Source organism: Neomonachus schauinslandi, chromosome 13 (assembly GCF_002201575.2).
Source record: "Neomonachus schauinslandi chromosome 13, ASM220157v2, whole genome shotgun sequence".
NCBI lineage: Eukaryota > Metazoa > Chordata > Mammalia > Carnivora > Phocidae > Neomonachus > Neomonachus schauinslandi.
The window spans coordinates 13,823,976-13,843,470 of NC_058415.1; the positions used below are offsets into that span (position 1 = coordinate 13,823,976).

General features: G+C 39.3%; 1 protein-coding gene across 4 annotated transcripts in view; it reads right to left on the minus strand.

Annotated features, from left to right (window-relative positions):
• TRPM3 (transient receptor potential cation channel subfamily M member 3) overlaps positions 1–4,385 on the minus strand; it is an 827,080-nt gene extending 822,695 nt beyond the window's left edge. For all 4 annotated transcript variants that reach the window (XM_021694438.1, XM_021694434.1, XM_021694433.1 and 1 more), the window contains exon 1: positions 4,203–4,385. In XM_021694438.1, coding sequence (XP_021550113.1) covers positions 4,203–4,385 — 183 coding nt within the window. The remainder of the gene's footprint in view (positions 1–4,202) is intronic.
• Positions 4,386–19,495: the final 15,110 nt, after the last annotated feature.

The following is a 19,495-nucleotide window of genomic DNA, read 5'->3' on the forward strand; positions in this document are numbered from 1 at the left end:
ACCACGAGAATTACCATCCCCATCATCCGCCAATGGGCAACTGGTTGGGAGATGGGTTTTTCTGACTTTAGCCCTGCCTTTGACTCAGCTTTTCCTCATTTCTTATAAGCTCTTGAAGGACCCAGCTTTTGGCAGGAGTAACCAGAAAGCACTTACTAGGCCCAGAAGGGACAAGTCGGCCTCAGGACCAGAGGCAGATTTGTTCCTGGAATCCCTCCCTGCCCACATCACCTCTCAAACAGCTGTAGGAAGACTGGATTTGGTACCCAGCTGTACCGGACTGGTCTACTTCGCAGCGTGGCTGTTTCTATACACTCTCAGCTGAACACTTGTCTGCACAAGGCGTGATGTTCTGTGGCTGGCACCTGCTGATTAGGGTAATTATAGCATTAGTGGAAGCAAGCATGCCATCTAAGGTTGAAAAACAACTCTAATTACAACTCCATCATTTTACCCCCTCAGAACTCTTTTCTTTTTTTTTTTTCCTTTTACACAGAGCTTACTTGGAGATTAAATGAAATCTGCATCTATTTGAAAACAAGCCCTGAAATAGTTGTGGGACTAGAGGAGGAAATCACCTTTCAAAATTAAAAATATTACAGGCTGAGGTGAACATGTGATATTTGTAACACCAGACAGCACTTGCTGAATCACCTTTCAGTAGATTTCCCATGTATTTTTGTGTGGATAGAATTAAAACAAGTAATAGGAATAATAAGAATAATACTTCAAGGAGAAATATGAAATCCAGATAGTATTGAATAAAGGCAAAGAAGTTTTAAAATCCTTTTACGCCTATTGACCAATTTAACAGTGGCATTATGTAAAATATTAATGTCCAGAAACCCAATTTCATATCCACAATGCAAATATGTAACTTTTATATTAATATAACTATAAAATTGGTATCAAATTCTTTTACTAGTTTACCGAAAAAACACCCCACCGTTTTTAGATTTAAAAAATAATCTATGACCCACAGTCAAGGGGGAACAGATTCCAAGGAATGAATATGATTAAATCCTACTTCACTTTATCAGAATTGTATGATTTGGGGTATAATTTGAGTACTGTAGATTACTGAATTAAACTGTGCATTATCAACTACGAAGCCTAAAAATAAGGGGAAAGAAGAAGGTTGCTTGGGGAAAAAATCTTTTCAAATCAGCAAGGACTGATGAGTTAGAAACATCCACTCTTGTAGCCCAGAACTTGAAAACAAGGCCTTTAAATACCACTTTTAGGACCCAGATCAGCTGCCCCTTCCTCTCACTATTGTACCGAGTAGGGCTGCTTCTGCCTGGTGCCAGAATAGAAGCAGGCCCCAGGGAGTTGAGGCAAGGATGACACATACTGTCCTGCCCTGGGCCTGCCACAGTCCACGAAGAACATCACTAGACCATCTTCTGAGTGCTAAAGAGATTGCCAGAAATGTGACTTTTTGATTTCTCATACTGACATCAAAATCATGGGTCCAGCCCAATCTCTAAGCTTTCTGTAAGAAAATGCCAACATATCTCGTGATAAGTAGATAGGAAATCTAATTACCAAGGTTGATTCAAACAGACCTCCCCTACCCTTGATACATAAAAACACCATGACTCAGATCATAGAAGAAAAGAATTTCTGGATAATCAAGAATATGGCAGCCCTCTGCTTGCTGGAAGAAAATCTCCCCCATTATCTATGATGTATGTGTGCTTTGTTGTTAGTGAAAATGAAAACGAATGTAGTCATTCCCACTGGGGACAGAGTCATGGACTGTCATTGTTCCCTGGGAAGGACTTGAACTGGAAGTGATTTCAAGACTCTAACTATAGCAGAAAAGACAGTAACAAAGGCCACATCACTAAACAACTATATAATCATTTTACATTCTCAAAAGAAAGATGAAAGAAGGATCTAAGAATGCTCCCATGTTTTATTATTAACTACCTTTTTCCACATTTATCTACTTTGTCTTCAAAGAAAGAAAAAAATTCTCCTACCATTTTTATTACGATGATGCCAGAACATTTCTGAGTACCACACAAAATGAATAAGATCCAGAGTCACATCACAGAATATCTTATTTATTCAGAAGAATAAATAAAAAGCAGCATTAATCATATTAACTGCTTTAATTACTTCCTTTAATCTCTGTAATTTAAGCTATTTTTTTTACATAAAACACAATGGAAGTTGAAAATAGCACCAACTCACCTTAAGAGGCAGGAAAAAAAATCTTCCCTTGAAGATTAAAAACTTCTATCAGCATGTCTGCTGCAAGCCTTATTATTTCCTCCCTCTTGTTTGCCTAAGTAAGTTGGGTGTATCACTTACAGATGAAGTATAAAGTCTTTGTTAACAACTAATGGAATCAAACCTTGATTAAAAACCACCATCCCAGCTCTAAAATTTACAAAATCTCATTACCTTTGTTTAAAATATTCTGGTAATTCAAATCATGGCTAGGAGCACTTACTAGATTTTTAAAACAAAATCGATATCAAACAGGTCATGCAATGTGAGAATAAGCACAGGCTTTTGCCATGACTGGTTTTTAACTGAATTACTAATGTTTCAATTAACAAGTACTACAGAGAAATATAACACCATCATTACCCTTAGTAAACAGGAGGACACAGTTACTTTTCCAGATGTCTTCTGTTGTCATGGTATCCTATTATGCCCTCTCTCTCTCATATTTTTATTCTAAGTAACAGACCTGCAAGTTACTGAGCCTAACCTATGGTTATATGAAGATTTTATATGTTCCTGAGACTCTGCACACACCTGTTGAACAGAATCAAAGAAGCAGTATAAGAAGTTATTTAGAATAATACTTTCTATTAAAAGGGGGATAAAATTCTTAGTTCACGTAGTTGATGAAAACCAGAAGTCATCAATTCCTATCTTCAGAATAATATTCTCCTTTTTAAAATATTAAATTTACCTTTATTTGAAAATGATATTGCAACCCCTGAAATAAAATTAATCGCATTTTAAGTGTACTATATCCATCTTTAGATAGAAAAAAAAAACTTACAACACTAAATATTAGGAAAAAATATTTCAAATTTAATAACATTTTCTGCTAGCTTTTGTGAACAGCAAACAAAATAAACATACCAAAAATTTTACATGTTTATATTTCATTCTACTGAAGTAATGTTTTAAACATCCTGCTTTTTACAGATTAATTTTTTTCCTTTAGTGATGATCTCTTGAAAACAGAAGGTACCACTATTCATGCTATGAGATACAATGCTTTTGTACCACCCTTTTAAAAAATTAATTCAGTTTCTCTTCTATACAATACAATATCTGCTGTCAACTCCTCTGAATGTAAAACATAGGTACACACACCAGCACACACACACGCTGATGTTCTTAATGATGCCTCCTAAGTTGAAGTGCTGTACCCTTGTTCCCTAGGAGCAACAGGAGGGCTCTGCACTCTCTTCTGGAACAGTTCCTTCCCTCTAGGCTAAAGGAAAACAGATAATATTTAAATACTAAAAATGCATATGCAGCTAAAGTTTTTTATCAACTGTACTACTCTACACACATACGATGCCTATATTAATTTCACTTGAGTGCTTTTATCGCACTAATTAGACATTGAAGAGGAGCTGACGCATGGGAAAACTGTTTTCTGAACGCTGTGTGTGTTAACAGTAGGATTATAAGCACCTGGGATATTCTCGCTATTCTCTGTATGCAAATAACATTCTGCAAACAATTAAATGCACCCATTAACATAGTGGGGGTGTGGGATGAAAAAGAGCAAGTGTTAAGAGAGTGAAAAATGGCATGCCCTTCCTATTCCGCCCTCATTCAGCGGATGCCGAGTACCTTCGAACACGCTGCACAGACAGACCCTCGGGACGCAGAGGAGTCACAACAGTACACTCGGCAACATCTCGCACACTCCGTTAATTGCAAAACTCTATAACGATCTGACAGTGAGCCCCTCGCCTCTCGAACATTTTCTCCATTTTTTGCAAAGATACCACAGATGTCAGGAGACCCTCCCCTCTCTGAAGAAAGGGAAATCGCTCCTTCTTGCCCCTCCTCACAGCCCCCAACACTTTCATTAGAAGCAGCTCCACAAGTTCCCAGGCTCGAGCCCCTAAGGAGGCAAGTTCAGCACCATGGAAAGGGCTCGAGTCGCGGGCGGAGGGAGGAAGAGACCTAGGGGTTCTCCCCGGGCCACTCACCGGCGTCTGTTGCGATGGGAGTCCCGAGCGCTTGGTGGATCCCTGCTTGGAACTTAACCTTTTCCACGACTCGGCAAACCTGCCCCGGCTGGCGCTCCGGCTGCGCCTGCGGCTCTCCGCGCTGTCGTCGCGGTCCGAGCAGCCCCGCTCCATCTCCACCGCATCCCTCCACTTCTTCCCCATGCTAAATTCGCCTTGCTCTGCCAGGCAACACCCGGGCGCCGAGCTCTCACTCCCTCCTCTCGCCTCCGGCTCTCACTCCAGCCTGCGCACAGCTCTCTGTTGGCGCCGCCTTTGCCTCTCCGCTGGTTCCTGCCACAACCCTGCGCTCCCTTATCGCCGCCGCCACCAGGCTGCGCTTGCGCCCGCCATTGGCTGAGCTGTCGGCTGGGGCTGCGAGCGCCACCTGCGCCCGAGCCAGCTTCCTTTTGCGCCCCCAAATTGCTCTCCACCCCGCAGGCGCCGCTTTCTCTGGGGGGCACACGGCCCACGCCTGGGGCTATTGATGCGCCCCTGGGGAGCTACCTCCAGTCACCCCACCCCGCCCAGTCCAGTCCCCCAGGCCTGGGGACCAGCCACACCCCCACCCCGAGCTGCAGGTGCAAGCTTATGTTCCCACACTGGGAGACTCCAGTTGACTTGGAGAAAGACAAGGAAGCATGCAACTTTGCCTTCCTTCCTTTTCTCTTTCTTCCCTTTCTCCTCTTTGCAGCAACAACAGCCTCCTAAGTATCCTTGGGGGGAGCAGAGCTTCATCTCCTTGTCAGATGCCACACTAATTCCTTCTCACGCTTGCTCGGATTAGCCTGCCGGTTCTCAAACTTGGCTGCACATAGGAGTTACTTAATTTTTTTTTTTATGCTGATATTCTTCAGAGTCCAATTTAATTGGTCTGGCTGGGGCCTGGGAATTAGGATCTTTAAAATCTCTCCAGCTGATTTTTGCTGCTCTAACCGCAATTAAGCGTCTCGGACAACCTGTACTATGGGGACAGGGCAGAGGAGAGTCTTTGGAAGGGAAGAGAGGGTGGATGCTTCTTAAATTCATTCATTTTTCTCTCAGGGGTAGGAGTGGGGTATTCAGTTTACCCTCGCACTCCAGAGGCCAGGATGATGATACAGCAGTTAACGCAGTGAGGATGATGTGTGATCTCCTGTGTGTTGAATATTCTTTGACACCCCCACTTCATCCTTGGTTCATCTATCTGCCTTCTCCTCATTAGAAGGAAATCCAGCAGTCTCTCCTCAGTTTTGTGTCAGTTATTTTACCAGACTGAGCTGTCCCTGTGTTCAAGAATTTCCTTGATCAGATAAGAGAGAGCCAATGGGGGTGTCACAAATTTACAAAAGCTGAAACAATGACCTTACTCCTTATTAAAGGGAAGAAGGCCTAAAATCCCTCCTGGTTGAAAAGAGCTCTCTGGTTGCTTATCTGTTGCAATGGCAACAGACGTATTTTCATTTCTTTCCAAAATGGAGCATTCTCTCTCCAATTTGAATAAGGCCAGGTCCTTCCAGGAGGAAAAGGTAGAAAGGGATTAAGAGGGAAGGGGAGAGGGTGAGAAATGCTGTAGGAAAATTTGTGTTGTGGTGCCAGTTGTGAAAATCATAATCTGGGTTGTCAGTGGTCGGTCTGATTAAGCAGAGGCTTTGGAATTGACTAGTTCTCATGAATGGAATACAGAGCTCTAAAATCCCACAGCTGTACACTTGTGTGTAGTGCTACATTAATATTAATCCTGTCATTTTAAGCAAAGGGATTCACAGGGCACACTTCCTACCTTTTTAAACAACCCTCTGTGTCCAGAAATCACACACCCATATTAAACAAAATGAAGCTCTAAACAATGTTTGCAACACACAATGTCATTTAATGAGAAAACCACAGGCTCCATTTTGCATTTCCTCGCTCCCTATCTAAGCTCATGGATTTGAAACTATTAGTGACATTTCATGGAAATACAATAATTCGGTCCAGATTTCTCCCCCTCACAAAAATGAATCAAAATGATTATGCATAGTTTACAGATTAGACAGGTATGAGAGCTAAATGCCAATTAGGGAGTAGAAAAAAAGTCAGCAAATTAGGACTTAAAGTAGTTATTTGCCTTTTCCTTTCGTTGTCAACAAAGGGGAATATAAGTGAAAACTTCCTAGGAGATGAAAAGCCTGTGTGCTAACCTGGATGCCTTGAAAGTTCATTCTTTTGCTATAATGGTAAAAGCCCTGTAAAGGAGCTCTTAAGAGGGGCTTTCACAGGTGTATCAAGGCACATAATCCAAGAACACTCACTTCACGGAGCCACAAGACCCTGGTTCACCCACATTAGCCCATTAAGGGGGAAATAACACTGCTGTCAAGAATATCTATCATGGCAGTGCCTGGGTGGCTCAGATGGTTAAGTGTCTTCCTTGGGCTCAGGTCATGATCCCAGGGTCCTGGGATCGAGCCCCACGTCAGGCTCCCTGCTCAGCGGGGAGTCTGCTTCTCCCTTTCCCTCTGCCTCTCCCCCTGCTTGTGCATGCTCTCTCTCTCTCAAATGAATAAATAAAATCTTTTTAAAAATAAAATGAAATAAAAAGAATATCTATCATGAACGACGGCACCAGGACATCCATGAGTATTCAGAGCCCTGGTAAGTTTTTAGATATATTTAGAAAAATTCAATGAGTAGTGATTGTATATGTTATTTTTTTTACCTGTTTGGTCTAAAAATGAGCCTTGTATTGCTGTTATCTTAAGGCTGTGTTTTAAAGCCTGGTTAGAAGATGATCTCTGCATTTCATTTTTGCACTTGACAAGTACAAGAAAAAATATCTGGGAACTGCACAAGAGGCTAAACTAGATGTGATTACAGACAAGCAAAATATTGACCCTTTCCTCTTCTGATGTTCATTTGTCTTTTCCCAAATTTTCTAACAACTAGGAACTGGAAAACTACATTGAAAGTCTATCATTTTTCTTACAAGTTATCAGAGAATGGCAGCATCAAAGCTAAGAACACATTTAAAATCACCAGCACTGAAATTCTGGAATCAAGGCTAAAAGCCATTTCCAGAGTAACTTAACTTTACTGGAAGAGTCACTGCAATTGCAAAGGTGAGTGTAAATACATCAAAAAACTACTGGGAAGTATGCCATAAACCTTTTTTTTCCTCCATGGTTTCTATGCATTAAATTAAGGCAAAAATTACTTATATTGTTATATAATAGATATTCTACATAAAATAAAAATGCAAATATATAAATATGTACAAATCAATCCAAATATAATATAGTGAAATGTTCTGAAAAGTGAGCTTTAAATAGTATTTAAAAAAATTATCAAGAAAATATCAAATGCCAACAGTCTTTCATTAGCCCTACACATTCTATGAACCTTACATGATCCTACCAGCCTGTCGCATGTGTTGAGTGTATAATCAGAAGAAACTCTCTCCAAAACCCATTTGCTCTATGTCAGATGGTCATGAACTTTACTGCAAAAGAGTTAATAGGAAATATCTTTTCCCTTAGTTATTCCAGGACATGGAAACCCATGGGCATACCCAGAGACTAACATGATCAAGCAAAGTACAAGAGGGGAGGGTAAACATAGAGAAAGTGTTGAAAACTGAAAAGCCATGTTTGTTCCAAAACCTTTCTTTGCAAAATAAGAGAATATCAACTATATTTCATCAATTTTAACACTCCCAATTTTTCACATTTTAATACTCTCAAATCAGGATGCTTTTGGAGCATATCTGGGGCACCTGGGTGGCTCAGTCGTTAAGCGTCTCCCTTCGGCTCAGGTCATGATCCCAGGGTCCTGGGATCGAGCCCCACATCGGGCTCCCTGCTCTGCGGGAAGCCTGCTTCTCCCCCTCCCATTCCCCCTGTTTGTGTTCCCTCTCTCGCTATGTCTCTCTCTGTCAAATAAATAAATAAAATCTTTTTTTTTAAGATTTTATTTATTTATTTGAGAGCGAGAATGAGAGAGAGAGAGAGAGCACATGAGATGGGGAGGGTCAGAGGGAGAAGCAGACTCCCTGCCGAGCAGGGAGCCCGATGCGGGACTCGATCCTGGGCCTCCAGGATCATGACCTGAGCCGAAGGCAGTCGCTTAACCAACTGAGCCACCCAGGCGCCCATAAATAAAATCTTTAAAAAAAAAAAAAAGAAAATGGAGCATATCTCAGCTTCAGTATGTTATACGGAATCATAGAGTTGAATGGTGAGTTACATGCTTACAGATCTGACCTTAGAAACCCAACAAGCTGTCATTCACCCTTTGCCTACACATTCAGCATTAGATATCTGCTTTCTTATAAGCAGGACATTTCCTTATTAAACAATTTTAAGCATTAGGAAGCCCATCTTTATGAACTAAGCTGAAATCCATGCCTCCACCTTTATTTTAAACTCTGGAGCCACACTAATTTAACATATGTGCTCTTCCAAGAGATAGTCATCAGGTATTTGAAGATGGCCTTTACAACTCCCCTAGAATATCTCTTCTCTTAAGCCAAACGATGTCTAATTCCTTCTGTCACGTCCTTACACACGTGGGGAAGCAAAATCTGAATTGGCACTCTTGCGTACTAAGAGAAATTTTTAAATGTGACTGTTAAATGAATTTGGGGCCAACTGCTTTGTGAATTCACTAAAAGCATAGCCACTGTGACTAGACTCACAGACAAGTAGGCTTCGTCAATGCCTATGAAGCTGGAGACAGGATGTAGAATCTGCATTTAGTCATGATTAGATTCCCTTCAGTAGATATGAGGGCTGAGTCTCACACAAAGCCAAACAACCGTGAGAGTTGAAACAGTTATTCCTGTAACTTGAGCAAAAAATCTCCCAAAGCCCACGACTATTAATCAAGACAAGGAGCAGTAGGGTTATACTGGTTTATGGAAATTGGCCATCTATGTGGATGAAATTCTCTGGGTGATAGCTTCCTGAAAAATTATCTTCCTTCTTAATGAAAAGCAATCTCGTATCTTCTCTGAAATACCTGCTGACAAGCCTCCCTGGTTACATACCCCATCACGTCCTCTCTGCAGAAGTCAATGCAGGTCAGAGAACCTAGCTACAGATCTGCTCTGTTTCCTTCCTCCTTCTCTCTCTCTCCCTCTTTCCCTCCTCCTCTTCTCCTCCTCCCTCCCCTTCTCCCTTCCTTCCTATTAATTTTTCTGTAGACCATAGAACAAACAAAATCCTCCAATTATCTAGGCTTCCTACACTTTAAACACTATTATGATTCATAGAAATGTGTAGTGTAATACCTCTTTATTTTTCATTGATGCATTTGCATAAATGCATATGTATATAACAGTTTTCCCTCTTGCTAAATCTATATATAGTTTTCTGAAATTTTATTTCAAGATTAAGAGATAATGACTAAGGTAAATGGTATAAAAATTATGAAAGTAAGTAATAATAGAATTAAAAATAACACAACCATTAAAATTGGGGAGAGAAGGAAGAGAGAATAGAACAGAGAAGGGAAGAAAGGGAGATGTAACTGAACTAAATTCCCACTTACTATAAAATAATGTATAAAATAGATGAATAAAAAAATTCATAAATACTCCCAACAGGATGAATAAAACTCTGTAGATAGAAAATTTAAGCAGACAAAAAATACCAAGATTTGCCAAGGATGTGGAACAACTAGAACTCTCACATACCACTGGTAGAAGAATACTGGTGTGACCACTTTGGAAAACTACTTGGCACTATCCACTAACACTAATGATATGCCTACGGTGATTTTGCAATCCTACTCCAAGGTATATACCCAACAGAAATGTATGCATGTGATCGATAAAAGACTGCAAGAGGGCACCTGGGTGGCTCGGTCGGTTAAGCATCTGCCTTTGGCTCCCGTCATGATCCCAGGGTCCTGGGATTGAGCCCCACATCAGACTCCCTGCTTGGTGGGGAGTCAGCTTCTCCCTCTCCCTCTGCCCCCCCCCCCCGCTTGTACACGCGCTCTCTCTCTCTCTCTCTCTCAGGCTCTTTCTCTCAAATAAATAAGTAAAATCTTAAAATAAAATAAAAGGCTGCAAGAATATTCATAGCAGCACTGTTTGTGAAAGTCCTAAACTAGAAACTACACAAATGTCCATTGAGGGCAAAATGGATACATAAATTATGGTATATTGAGACAATGGAATACTATTCAGCAGTGAGAGTGAATGAACCACTATTACATGCAAAACTGTGGGTGATGTAACAGCAATAACATGGTATGGACAAGACAGCTATTTTCAAAAAAGAACAAAGTAGAAAAGAACATAGAAGTTGGCTTTCCCAGATTGCTCTGCCATCACCATTTAGATCTGTCTCTATTTTCAAGAAATAAAACTGATAATTAGATCCTACATGCTAGGTGTAATTTATGCAAAAAGGTAACTTAGAAGTTCAATTACTAGTAACATTTCAAAGAAAAGACTTTATCCTTATACCAAAAAAATAGTAAATAAATATAACCTGTTTAAGTTCAAATAAGATTAAGAAGATGTGGTTTGTATATATAATTGAATATCACTCAGGCATCAGAAAGGATGAATACCTACCATTTACATCGACATGGATGGAACTGGAGGGGATTATGCTAAGTGAAATAAGTCAGTCAGAGAAAGTTAATTGTCATATGGTTTCACTCATAGGTGGAATATAAGAAACAGTGCAGAGGACCAGAGGGGAAGGGAGGGAAAACTGAATGGGAAGAAATCAGAGAGGGAGCCAAACCATGAGAGACTCTGGACTCTGGGAAACAAACTGAGGGTTATAGACGGGAGGGGGGGTGGGGGATGGGGTAACCGGGTGATGGGTATTAAGGAGGGCACGTGTGGCGATGAGCACTGGGTGTTATATGCAACTGATGAATCATCAAACACTACATCAAAAACTAATGATGCACTGTATGTTGGCTAACTGAATTTAAATTTTTTAAAAAAGGAAGATAAATTCCAAGTAGATGAATTTTTTCAATGTTAAAAAGAGCCTTAAAAAAAAAAAAAAGATGTTTAAGCTTAGCTGACTTTTCAACTGGTAGAAGATCCCGCTATCCCTAGGAGGAACAAAGAAATTGGTTGTTACCCATTTAGAAAGGCTAAATTTTTCCTCAAACTCCTTTTCTAGCATCATAGATGCCTGGACTTCTACCTTTACAATTTCATTAGTTTTGCTTCTTTAAAAAGGCAACTCCTTCTACAATCAGTAATCCTTAAAATTTGTCCCTCATTATCCACCTTTCTGAGGTCAGGATTTTTAGTTGTGTAGCAAGAACTCTAGGATATTGGTAGAGAAGGACATCTAACACAGCCGTGTCAAGGAGAGAGGCAGAATCCAGGGCCTGGGGGTTTCTAAAGGTAAACTATTGTTTCCTGACTGCTCTTGAGTTACAACACAAAACAGAAGGCAATCATTTGTGCTAAAGTCCAATTATTTCTGTTTGTCCAGTATAAATGGCAGGTAAACATCAAAGATCATTTTAAAAAGGAACGCACAGTTTTAGAGGAAGGGGCTAACCATTAGGAGAAAGTTATTTTTTTCTTCTTTTTTTATTTTTAAGAAAGTATGAATTTCTCAAAGTACCATGCAGGTCAAGAAAAATATTCAGCAGCGTCCGAAACAAGTTAGAGCTAAGCACTTAGGCGCACTTCGTTTCCTAAATGTAAGTGCATTAAATGGCCCTTATGAAACTAACTTTTAAACTGTCCATTTGAACAATTTTGTGCAATTTTGTCCTTTTGTGCAAAAGTACAAACAGTAACACCCGGTCCATTACGAAATAAAGTGAAAGGGGGACAAGGAAGTGACCATGCAAAATTCCTCCGTCTCTTAGAGTCACAATTTCTACTCGTGCTGGAAAAGAAATGTGATTTTGAATCTGAGCATATTAGAGTCCTATTAAGCATTTTTCACTACTCAAAACAAAACAGATTTGTGCATGTTTCCCTCCAAAGCACAAAGGTGAATGAAGTGAAAGCAATTAGCTAAACAAGAAGCAGCAGCTTAGTTACCTTTCCATCTTGGATGTACTGTCAAAATTCCTTTCCTCATGCAAAATCCTTACTGGAGCTTAAAAAGTCTGAAGGCAGAGATTTAATGAACTAACTAAAATCCTCAAGTGCTTCACGTGTCTCCTTTAACTTCTACAAAAGAAGCAAAGCCAACAATACGCTAAAAATGAGACAGGCTATTGTCAATGCGATGTAGTCCGCTAAAATTAACTTTGCCTGCTGAATGGGGTCTTGAGACATTCAGCAGAGATTCCAATACCTACTATGACTGTTCGGATTAAAAGAGGTTTGTAGGGAAAGCTGGGTGGCACAGTCAGCTAAGCATCTGACTCTGGTGTCGGCTCAGGTATCATCATCTCAGGATGCTGAGATACAGGGCTCTGCGCTCAACGTGGAGTCTGCTTGAGTTTCTCTCTCCCTCTCCCTCTGACCCTCCCCACCTCTCCCTCTCTCTCTTTCAAATAAATACATCTTTAAAAAATCAAAAATTAAAAAAATTAAAAGATGGTTTGTATTAAACTGAATTTTAGAGGAAATCCCTTGTGCCAGATCACGTAGTTATGCCAATTACTTAGAAAAGAAAGCTGATCTGATTGGCTGAAATATAGGATGCATGCTATGACAGTAAGAAAGCTTAGCAAAGTTGTATGACCAGATTGGTGTCATAGAAACAAAACTCTTTAGGATGTTGAAAGCACAAGAAGATGTAAAGTGATGCCAAGGTGGTTAAAATAAAAACTTAACCAAAATGAGAAAGGCAAATGGGAAAGCCATACTCCTTCTAAACTCTTCTTTCTTTGAAAGCTTTATAGATAAATATTTATTTTATCTAAAGGTGAAAATTAAGTGGTTTTTAAGATTCCTGCCAACACAATGCCTCAGTCTTTGGTGATTGGTTAATCAGCTTTACTTCTTGTGCCTACCAGTATTTTCCAACCAGACCCAACATGGAGCCCTGGCAAACACATGAAATGGTCCTATTCATTGATAAAGATCCCGTTGGATGTTACACACTGCTCACTTGTGTGAACAACTTTGCAAGCTGGTTGAAAATTTCTGTCTAACCAGCCCTGCAACAGTGATATGCCCTGGCCAGCTGGATTTCAAATGTTACAAATATCTGTGATTTTTAAAAGGCGATCTCAGAATCTTAACTTCTTGACTGTGTCTGTGATGAAACTTAACTTGAAGATAATGCGTAACAAAAAACTCTGTGTGTCTGCCATGACCACTTTCTTTCCAAAAGTTTTTTATGGTAGGAAGTGAACACACTGATCATGATGGTGGCAGTAACATTAGTTCTAAGTATCACCAATTTATTCATATTAATATTTCATAAGGGTTCCTGGAGGTCCAGGGAATATGTTGAAAAGAATACAAAAGAAAAGGAAAGACAGTAAAAGTATGAAAGTAGGAATAGAACATGAGAAACTAAAAACTAGTAACAGTGGTATTAAAATGGTTAACATTTATTAAGCATTCACCATGTCAGGCATTGTCTATCTCCAGGGATTAATTCATTTAATTCTCACAATGACCCCATTTTACAGATGAGGAAATCGAGACAAAAGAGGTTAAAGAAACCGCTTAAGACTACATAGCAAGATAGCAGCAGACCCTAGACTTTGACCCCAGGAGTCTGGCTCCAGAGCCCATGCACTTTATTATTATGTCATTATATGCAAGAAAGCAGACAGAGGGAGGAAATAATTATCATAACCACCCGATGCAGGACTGCTTCCTTTGTGCCACGCTCTGTGCTAAGTGTCGCGAATGAGATCACTGATCTCTGAAACTCTATGAAGAAGGAAAATTCTCATTTTTTCAGATGAGAAAAACAGAGACTCACACAAGGTAATAACATGACCCCAATTACTCAACTTTTAAGTTGCAGCATTGAGGTTAATCTCCAGTCTGCCTGACCTCTTCACAATTACAGCCTATAAACAAATAATAACCAATATTTATTGAGTATTTTCTATATAATTAGGTCCAGTGCAAAGTACTACTGAGCACATACTTCTCAGTTCAACGTTTCATCTATATTAAAGATTAAAAACTGTGGTTTAGAGAGTCTAAGCAACTTTCCCAGGACACACAGGCAATAATTGAGAGAATCCTGACTCCATTTCTGTGTATCTGACCCTTGAGCCTAGGGACACACCCTTATACTTTATTTTTAGTACATTCAACCATTATACTACTAATTTGGTTTAAATTGTAAAAAACATAACTGTTGCTATTAAAATAATGGATTGTCATTGTTGGTTCAGGAATTAAAGTTGGGGGATGGTGATGAGGTTTCTCTAGTTTCTCAGGGATTCTCTTAGGCAATATTATTTTTCTCACAGGGGAGTCGTGAGAATCCAGTCAGTTAATATGAGTAAAGCATTTTACTCGATATCTGGCACATTCTTAGCTGCCTTCCCTCCCTCTACAGGTAGGTGCCTTCCGGTGGCTAGAACTTACTGTTACTATTATATTGTTGTTACTATTATAACATGTAATCAATATAAAATTAATACTGAGACATTTTACATTATGTTTTGTACTAAGTCTTTGAAATCCAGTGTGCATTTACATTTACAGCATAACTCAATTTAGATTAGCTACGTTTCAAGTGTTCGATAATCACATATGGCGAGTGGCTACCTTATCATACAACAGAATCACCATAAAATACCATCTCAATAATTGTGATTGACTTCAAAAAACAACAAATAAAAACATCAAGTAGGTGTTTTCAAGCTGGTGGTGGTTGAGGAGGGAGATTAGATAATAGTTTGAAAACCTCTGGGAGGTTATAGGTCATCTACGTGGAAGAGAAGTTGAATTATATGTAACCCCCATACATTTGCCCACAATTTCATGAAGTCCATGGCCCCAGGCTAAAGAACACTGTCTAAATGATTTGTGTGAGAGATCATCTCTGGAGAATGACAAAGGAATGTGCCCACATACTATGAGATACCTACTGGCTTTGCACAAAATGTGGGACAGGAGCAGTGGTGGTGGTCTTCTGCCCCTGGTAGCTCATTCTCATACCCAGTCGGTTGTGTGGAATTCATCTAGGTTGGCCAACTTAAAGCATTCTAAATTCTTCCTAAATGTCAGAAGGATTCATCATTGGCCCGAACTTATTTAATTAGGCATCCAAATGTTTGGCTCAGTGCATGTATTATGTATGAAAGACTCGTTGAATCTGACTCTTACTTTGGGCTCCTGTCTTCACTCTTCCTTATCCCTTAAACAGGATTGGGTCTTACCCATTTTTGAAGTGCAACAACTCAAAATTCAAAATATTCTGAACTTATATCTTATGCTTCTGCTTATCTTTTTAAAAAGATAGGTACACAGAGTGTTAATTCTATTTGTCAAACCAGCCATCAAATATTTACTTATTCTTTCTCAGGAGCATCTGCCCTCCATCAATTTCTTATTAATTTGACAGAGTAAATGATTATTTCTAAGTGCGGAGGCACCTTTGAGACTTTCATTGTTTACAAAGGACTTTATACTAACTGGTGGTGCATTTTTCAGTGACTTAATGAGCAGATAACTCAGGCACAATGTTTATTACCTTGGAGAGAAAAAGGAAAGTATTTAAGCCACCCAGTCTATTCCTTTATATTTTAGTTATTATAACCTCTATGTGTGTGTGTGTGTGTGTGTGTGTGTGTGTGTGTGTGAGAGAGAGAGAGAGAGAGAGAGAGAGAGAGAGAGAGGATATGAAAGAGAGATTTCCTTTTCCATTTGTAATATTTGTAATTAGCCCCAAAACTAGAGTCTTTGGCTTTCTTGTAAAATCTCCCTTTGAAAAGCCAATCATTTTTTTCCAGATGTATTTAATTCCCTTTACCCTAGGATATCTCCTAGCTATAGGAGTTTACAGCTGAACATTTACATAGAATTTTAGAAACAGAAACAGTGATCTCAACAAAGGAGAGATTCCTTTCTGTTTGAAAGAATTATATGGAGAAGTGTGTGTGTGTGTTCCAGCCCCCAAAGTGGGCAATACATGACACATAGCATTCAAAAGTTTGATTAAGGATGGTGTCTCAGACATAACACCCCACTCTCAACCCACCTCTCCTCTCTTAAAGGCTTATTATGTTTCAAGACGAACAATGTGATTTGTGAACAGATTAGAACAGCCCGTGGGGAAGCCAGAGCCAAAGAGGCCACAGGGATTCTTGACTTTTCAAGGTGTATTCTAGGATTTCAGTAGAATAGATCCATCACCTTGGGCCCTTCTCTGGACCAGCCTGAGAACTCATGAGACTTTTACATTCTGCTTTCTTTGAGTTCCTTGCTGCCTAGCCTCTCACACTTGGGAATGTGTGTCTGTCTTTGAAGAAGGTGGTAACTTGAGGGTTATGCATGTGGACAAATTAGAGAAGCCTGGCAAGTTCTTCCCTAAGTATTCCTGGCTTCGTGGTCCCATGGAATCGATCCTGGTTTGGTACCCAGTGCTGTTCTCTGGATGAGAAAATAGTGTACCACTTTTCGCAGCAGACATGCCATATGGCACTCATTACTTCCTCTCTCCTAAACAAAATCCCTGGAATTATAAAGCTTTTTCTCCTACTTGTAAAAGATAATGGAAGGTAGTTTTAGCATTTATTAAAAAAAAATACATATTATGACAATGCCTGTTGACAATTATATATTTATAATCCTCTCTTAAATTCAGAAAGTTTCTGGGGAAAATACTCCCACCATAAGATTAGCACTAAGAAATCTGGCACTGTAGCAGGTCAAGTTTTCCCTTACAAGCTTACCTTTCAGAAATGACAAAAGTTTCCTAGGTGATCTTTCCCTGGACTACCACATGTTTTATCAAGAACACGCTTTTACTTGTAGCTAAATCTTGGACTCAAGAGAGGCCAAGAAGAGTTTCACCTTTATATCAGGTCTTGTCTTTAAAAAGAAAAAAAAAATACTGTATGCCAGAAAAATAAGTCGAAAGTACAAGATTTGAGGATCAGACAGATCTGGGTTCAGGCTGCAGCCCTTACTTGCTATCTGATTTGAGGCAAATATCTTCATTTATTTGACCCACAGTGTCGTGGTGTACAATATGGTGTAATATGGACACAATAACACCTATCTAGCAGGAATATTGTAGTGATTATAAAGCACAGAATACCTTGCCTAGCATGTATAAAATGGCTAAATGATACCTATTATTTCCCAAGTTTATAATAATTACTTACTATAGGTGTACTATTTTCAGTTTATATATATATTGTTTATATATATATACACACACATATATATATTTATTAACGTTTGGAACTAACTCAATAATTTTATTGGCATTATTCTTTTCTGTTTCATAAACAAGCCAACTCTTTCCCCTTAAATAGATTTCCTTTATTTTTAGCAAGAAATGTTATTTGCTTTTTTGCATGTGTGGCTGGAAAAAATTCAAAGAATCAGAATACAGAAGAACTAAAGCATCTTTCTCTCAGTTAATTAGTCACAATACAGTAGAAACCACAATAACTTGATAGTCATGAAACCACTTTCTACACCCTGCTTCCACAAAGGGGTTTTGCAACACTGCTTATACCATAACACTGTAGCTGCAAAAATAAAGTGAAAAAAAATAACAGATTGGAGCTACACCAAACACACACATACACGTGTGCACGCGCGTGCGCACACACACATACACACCATTAATAGTAAATGGAAAGGCAGTTAGACCTTTTTAGAAAAGTAACCACAGAAATCCAAAACATCAAGGAGCCATGACAACGTTTAGAAGACATAAGAAAATCATGACAATGTTTGTCACATAATTTCAACAGTGTAGCAAGGCAGAAAAACAGTAACATGTAGGAGTTTAAGAAGTTGGTGGATTTAGGTAGGAGTTTAAATAACCTGCATTTTGAGCTTCTATCAGAAATAAAGGATTTAAAACTCCTATCTGTGAAATTTTGAGGGGAATAAATTGTTGACAGAGAATGGCTTAAGCCTGAGAAAGCTATTGCAACCTTGTGCAGAGTAAACTTCAAGAGGCGACCGAGCAAAATCAGTCCCTCGGTCGCTTTGGTCAGGCTCCAGCTCAGGCTTGCAGGTCACAACATGAAGACCCTGAGGGATGCCCTGTAATACAGACGTGAATATAGGAAAACAAATACTCTTAATTCCTCGCAGGAAGGACTCAAGGTCTATCTGCTTCAGGGAAGAGGGGAATGCAATCACACTGACATCATTAAAATACAAATGCCCTAATCTCCTAGGGTTATCAACTCATCCACTTTTTTTCAGTACTAAAACCTCACTCCTTGGAGAAAGGTTATCTTTGCTAAGCTTTATGCAAAATTCTGTTAAATTTTTTCTTATTTTGTTCACTTTCTTATTTTGTTCAGCAGAAATTTCTGAACTGAGCTTATTTTGTTTATCCATGATTTTACTTTAATACTTTAGCCTACAAAGGATAGGTTTATGCTACACTGAACACAGGAGAAGCTTCATGTAAACCAAAGGACAATACAAAAAAATAACCTTTCTGTGACTTCCACCAAGAAAGCTAACCTTGTCCAAGTGAAAACTATGTTCTTAAACATTTTTCTAGCCAGAGGAAATACCTCCTGTCAATGAAACATGTGACAAATAATAACCGATATTTATTGAAAACTTACTGTAGATTAGGAACTACTCTCAACCTTTTAATGAGTATAATCTATAAGTAATGTTAAATAAAGCTAATTATAATAGAACAGTTATTATTATATGCCAGACACTGCTCCAAGTATTACCCCTATTAGCTCTTTAAGCCTCACAACAACCCTATGATGTAGATACAATTATTATCCCCATATTGCAGAAGAGGAAACTAAGGCCTGAGGGGTCAAGTAACTTGCATTTGGTCATAAGTCAAGGCTTCACACCCCAAGCAGTCTGATCCCAGAGACCTCACTTTTAGCCATTAGCTCATATTTCCTTTCTATGTCAAGATTGCCTGCTTCACACTGTTTCAAAGTGGTATGTAGGAAGTACATAAAAAGTTTTCAAGAAGTATAAGTCATAGAGATCAGAAATATATATTGGTCATCACTATAGCCCCATCACCTCCAGGAAAATTAACCCCATTGGAAAAAGTCTACAGTAGAAACTCTCCGAGTGGGATCAGGCTGACACATCTTTGGAAAGAGCTAAGAATTGTTTCACTATGAACAGCTGAACCTATGCCTTACTTTCTTGGAATTCCAAGTCTTTTCTGTCCAGGGGCTTTTGGGGATTCAGAAGTCTCCTTCTAAAGCAAGAG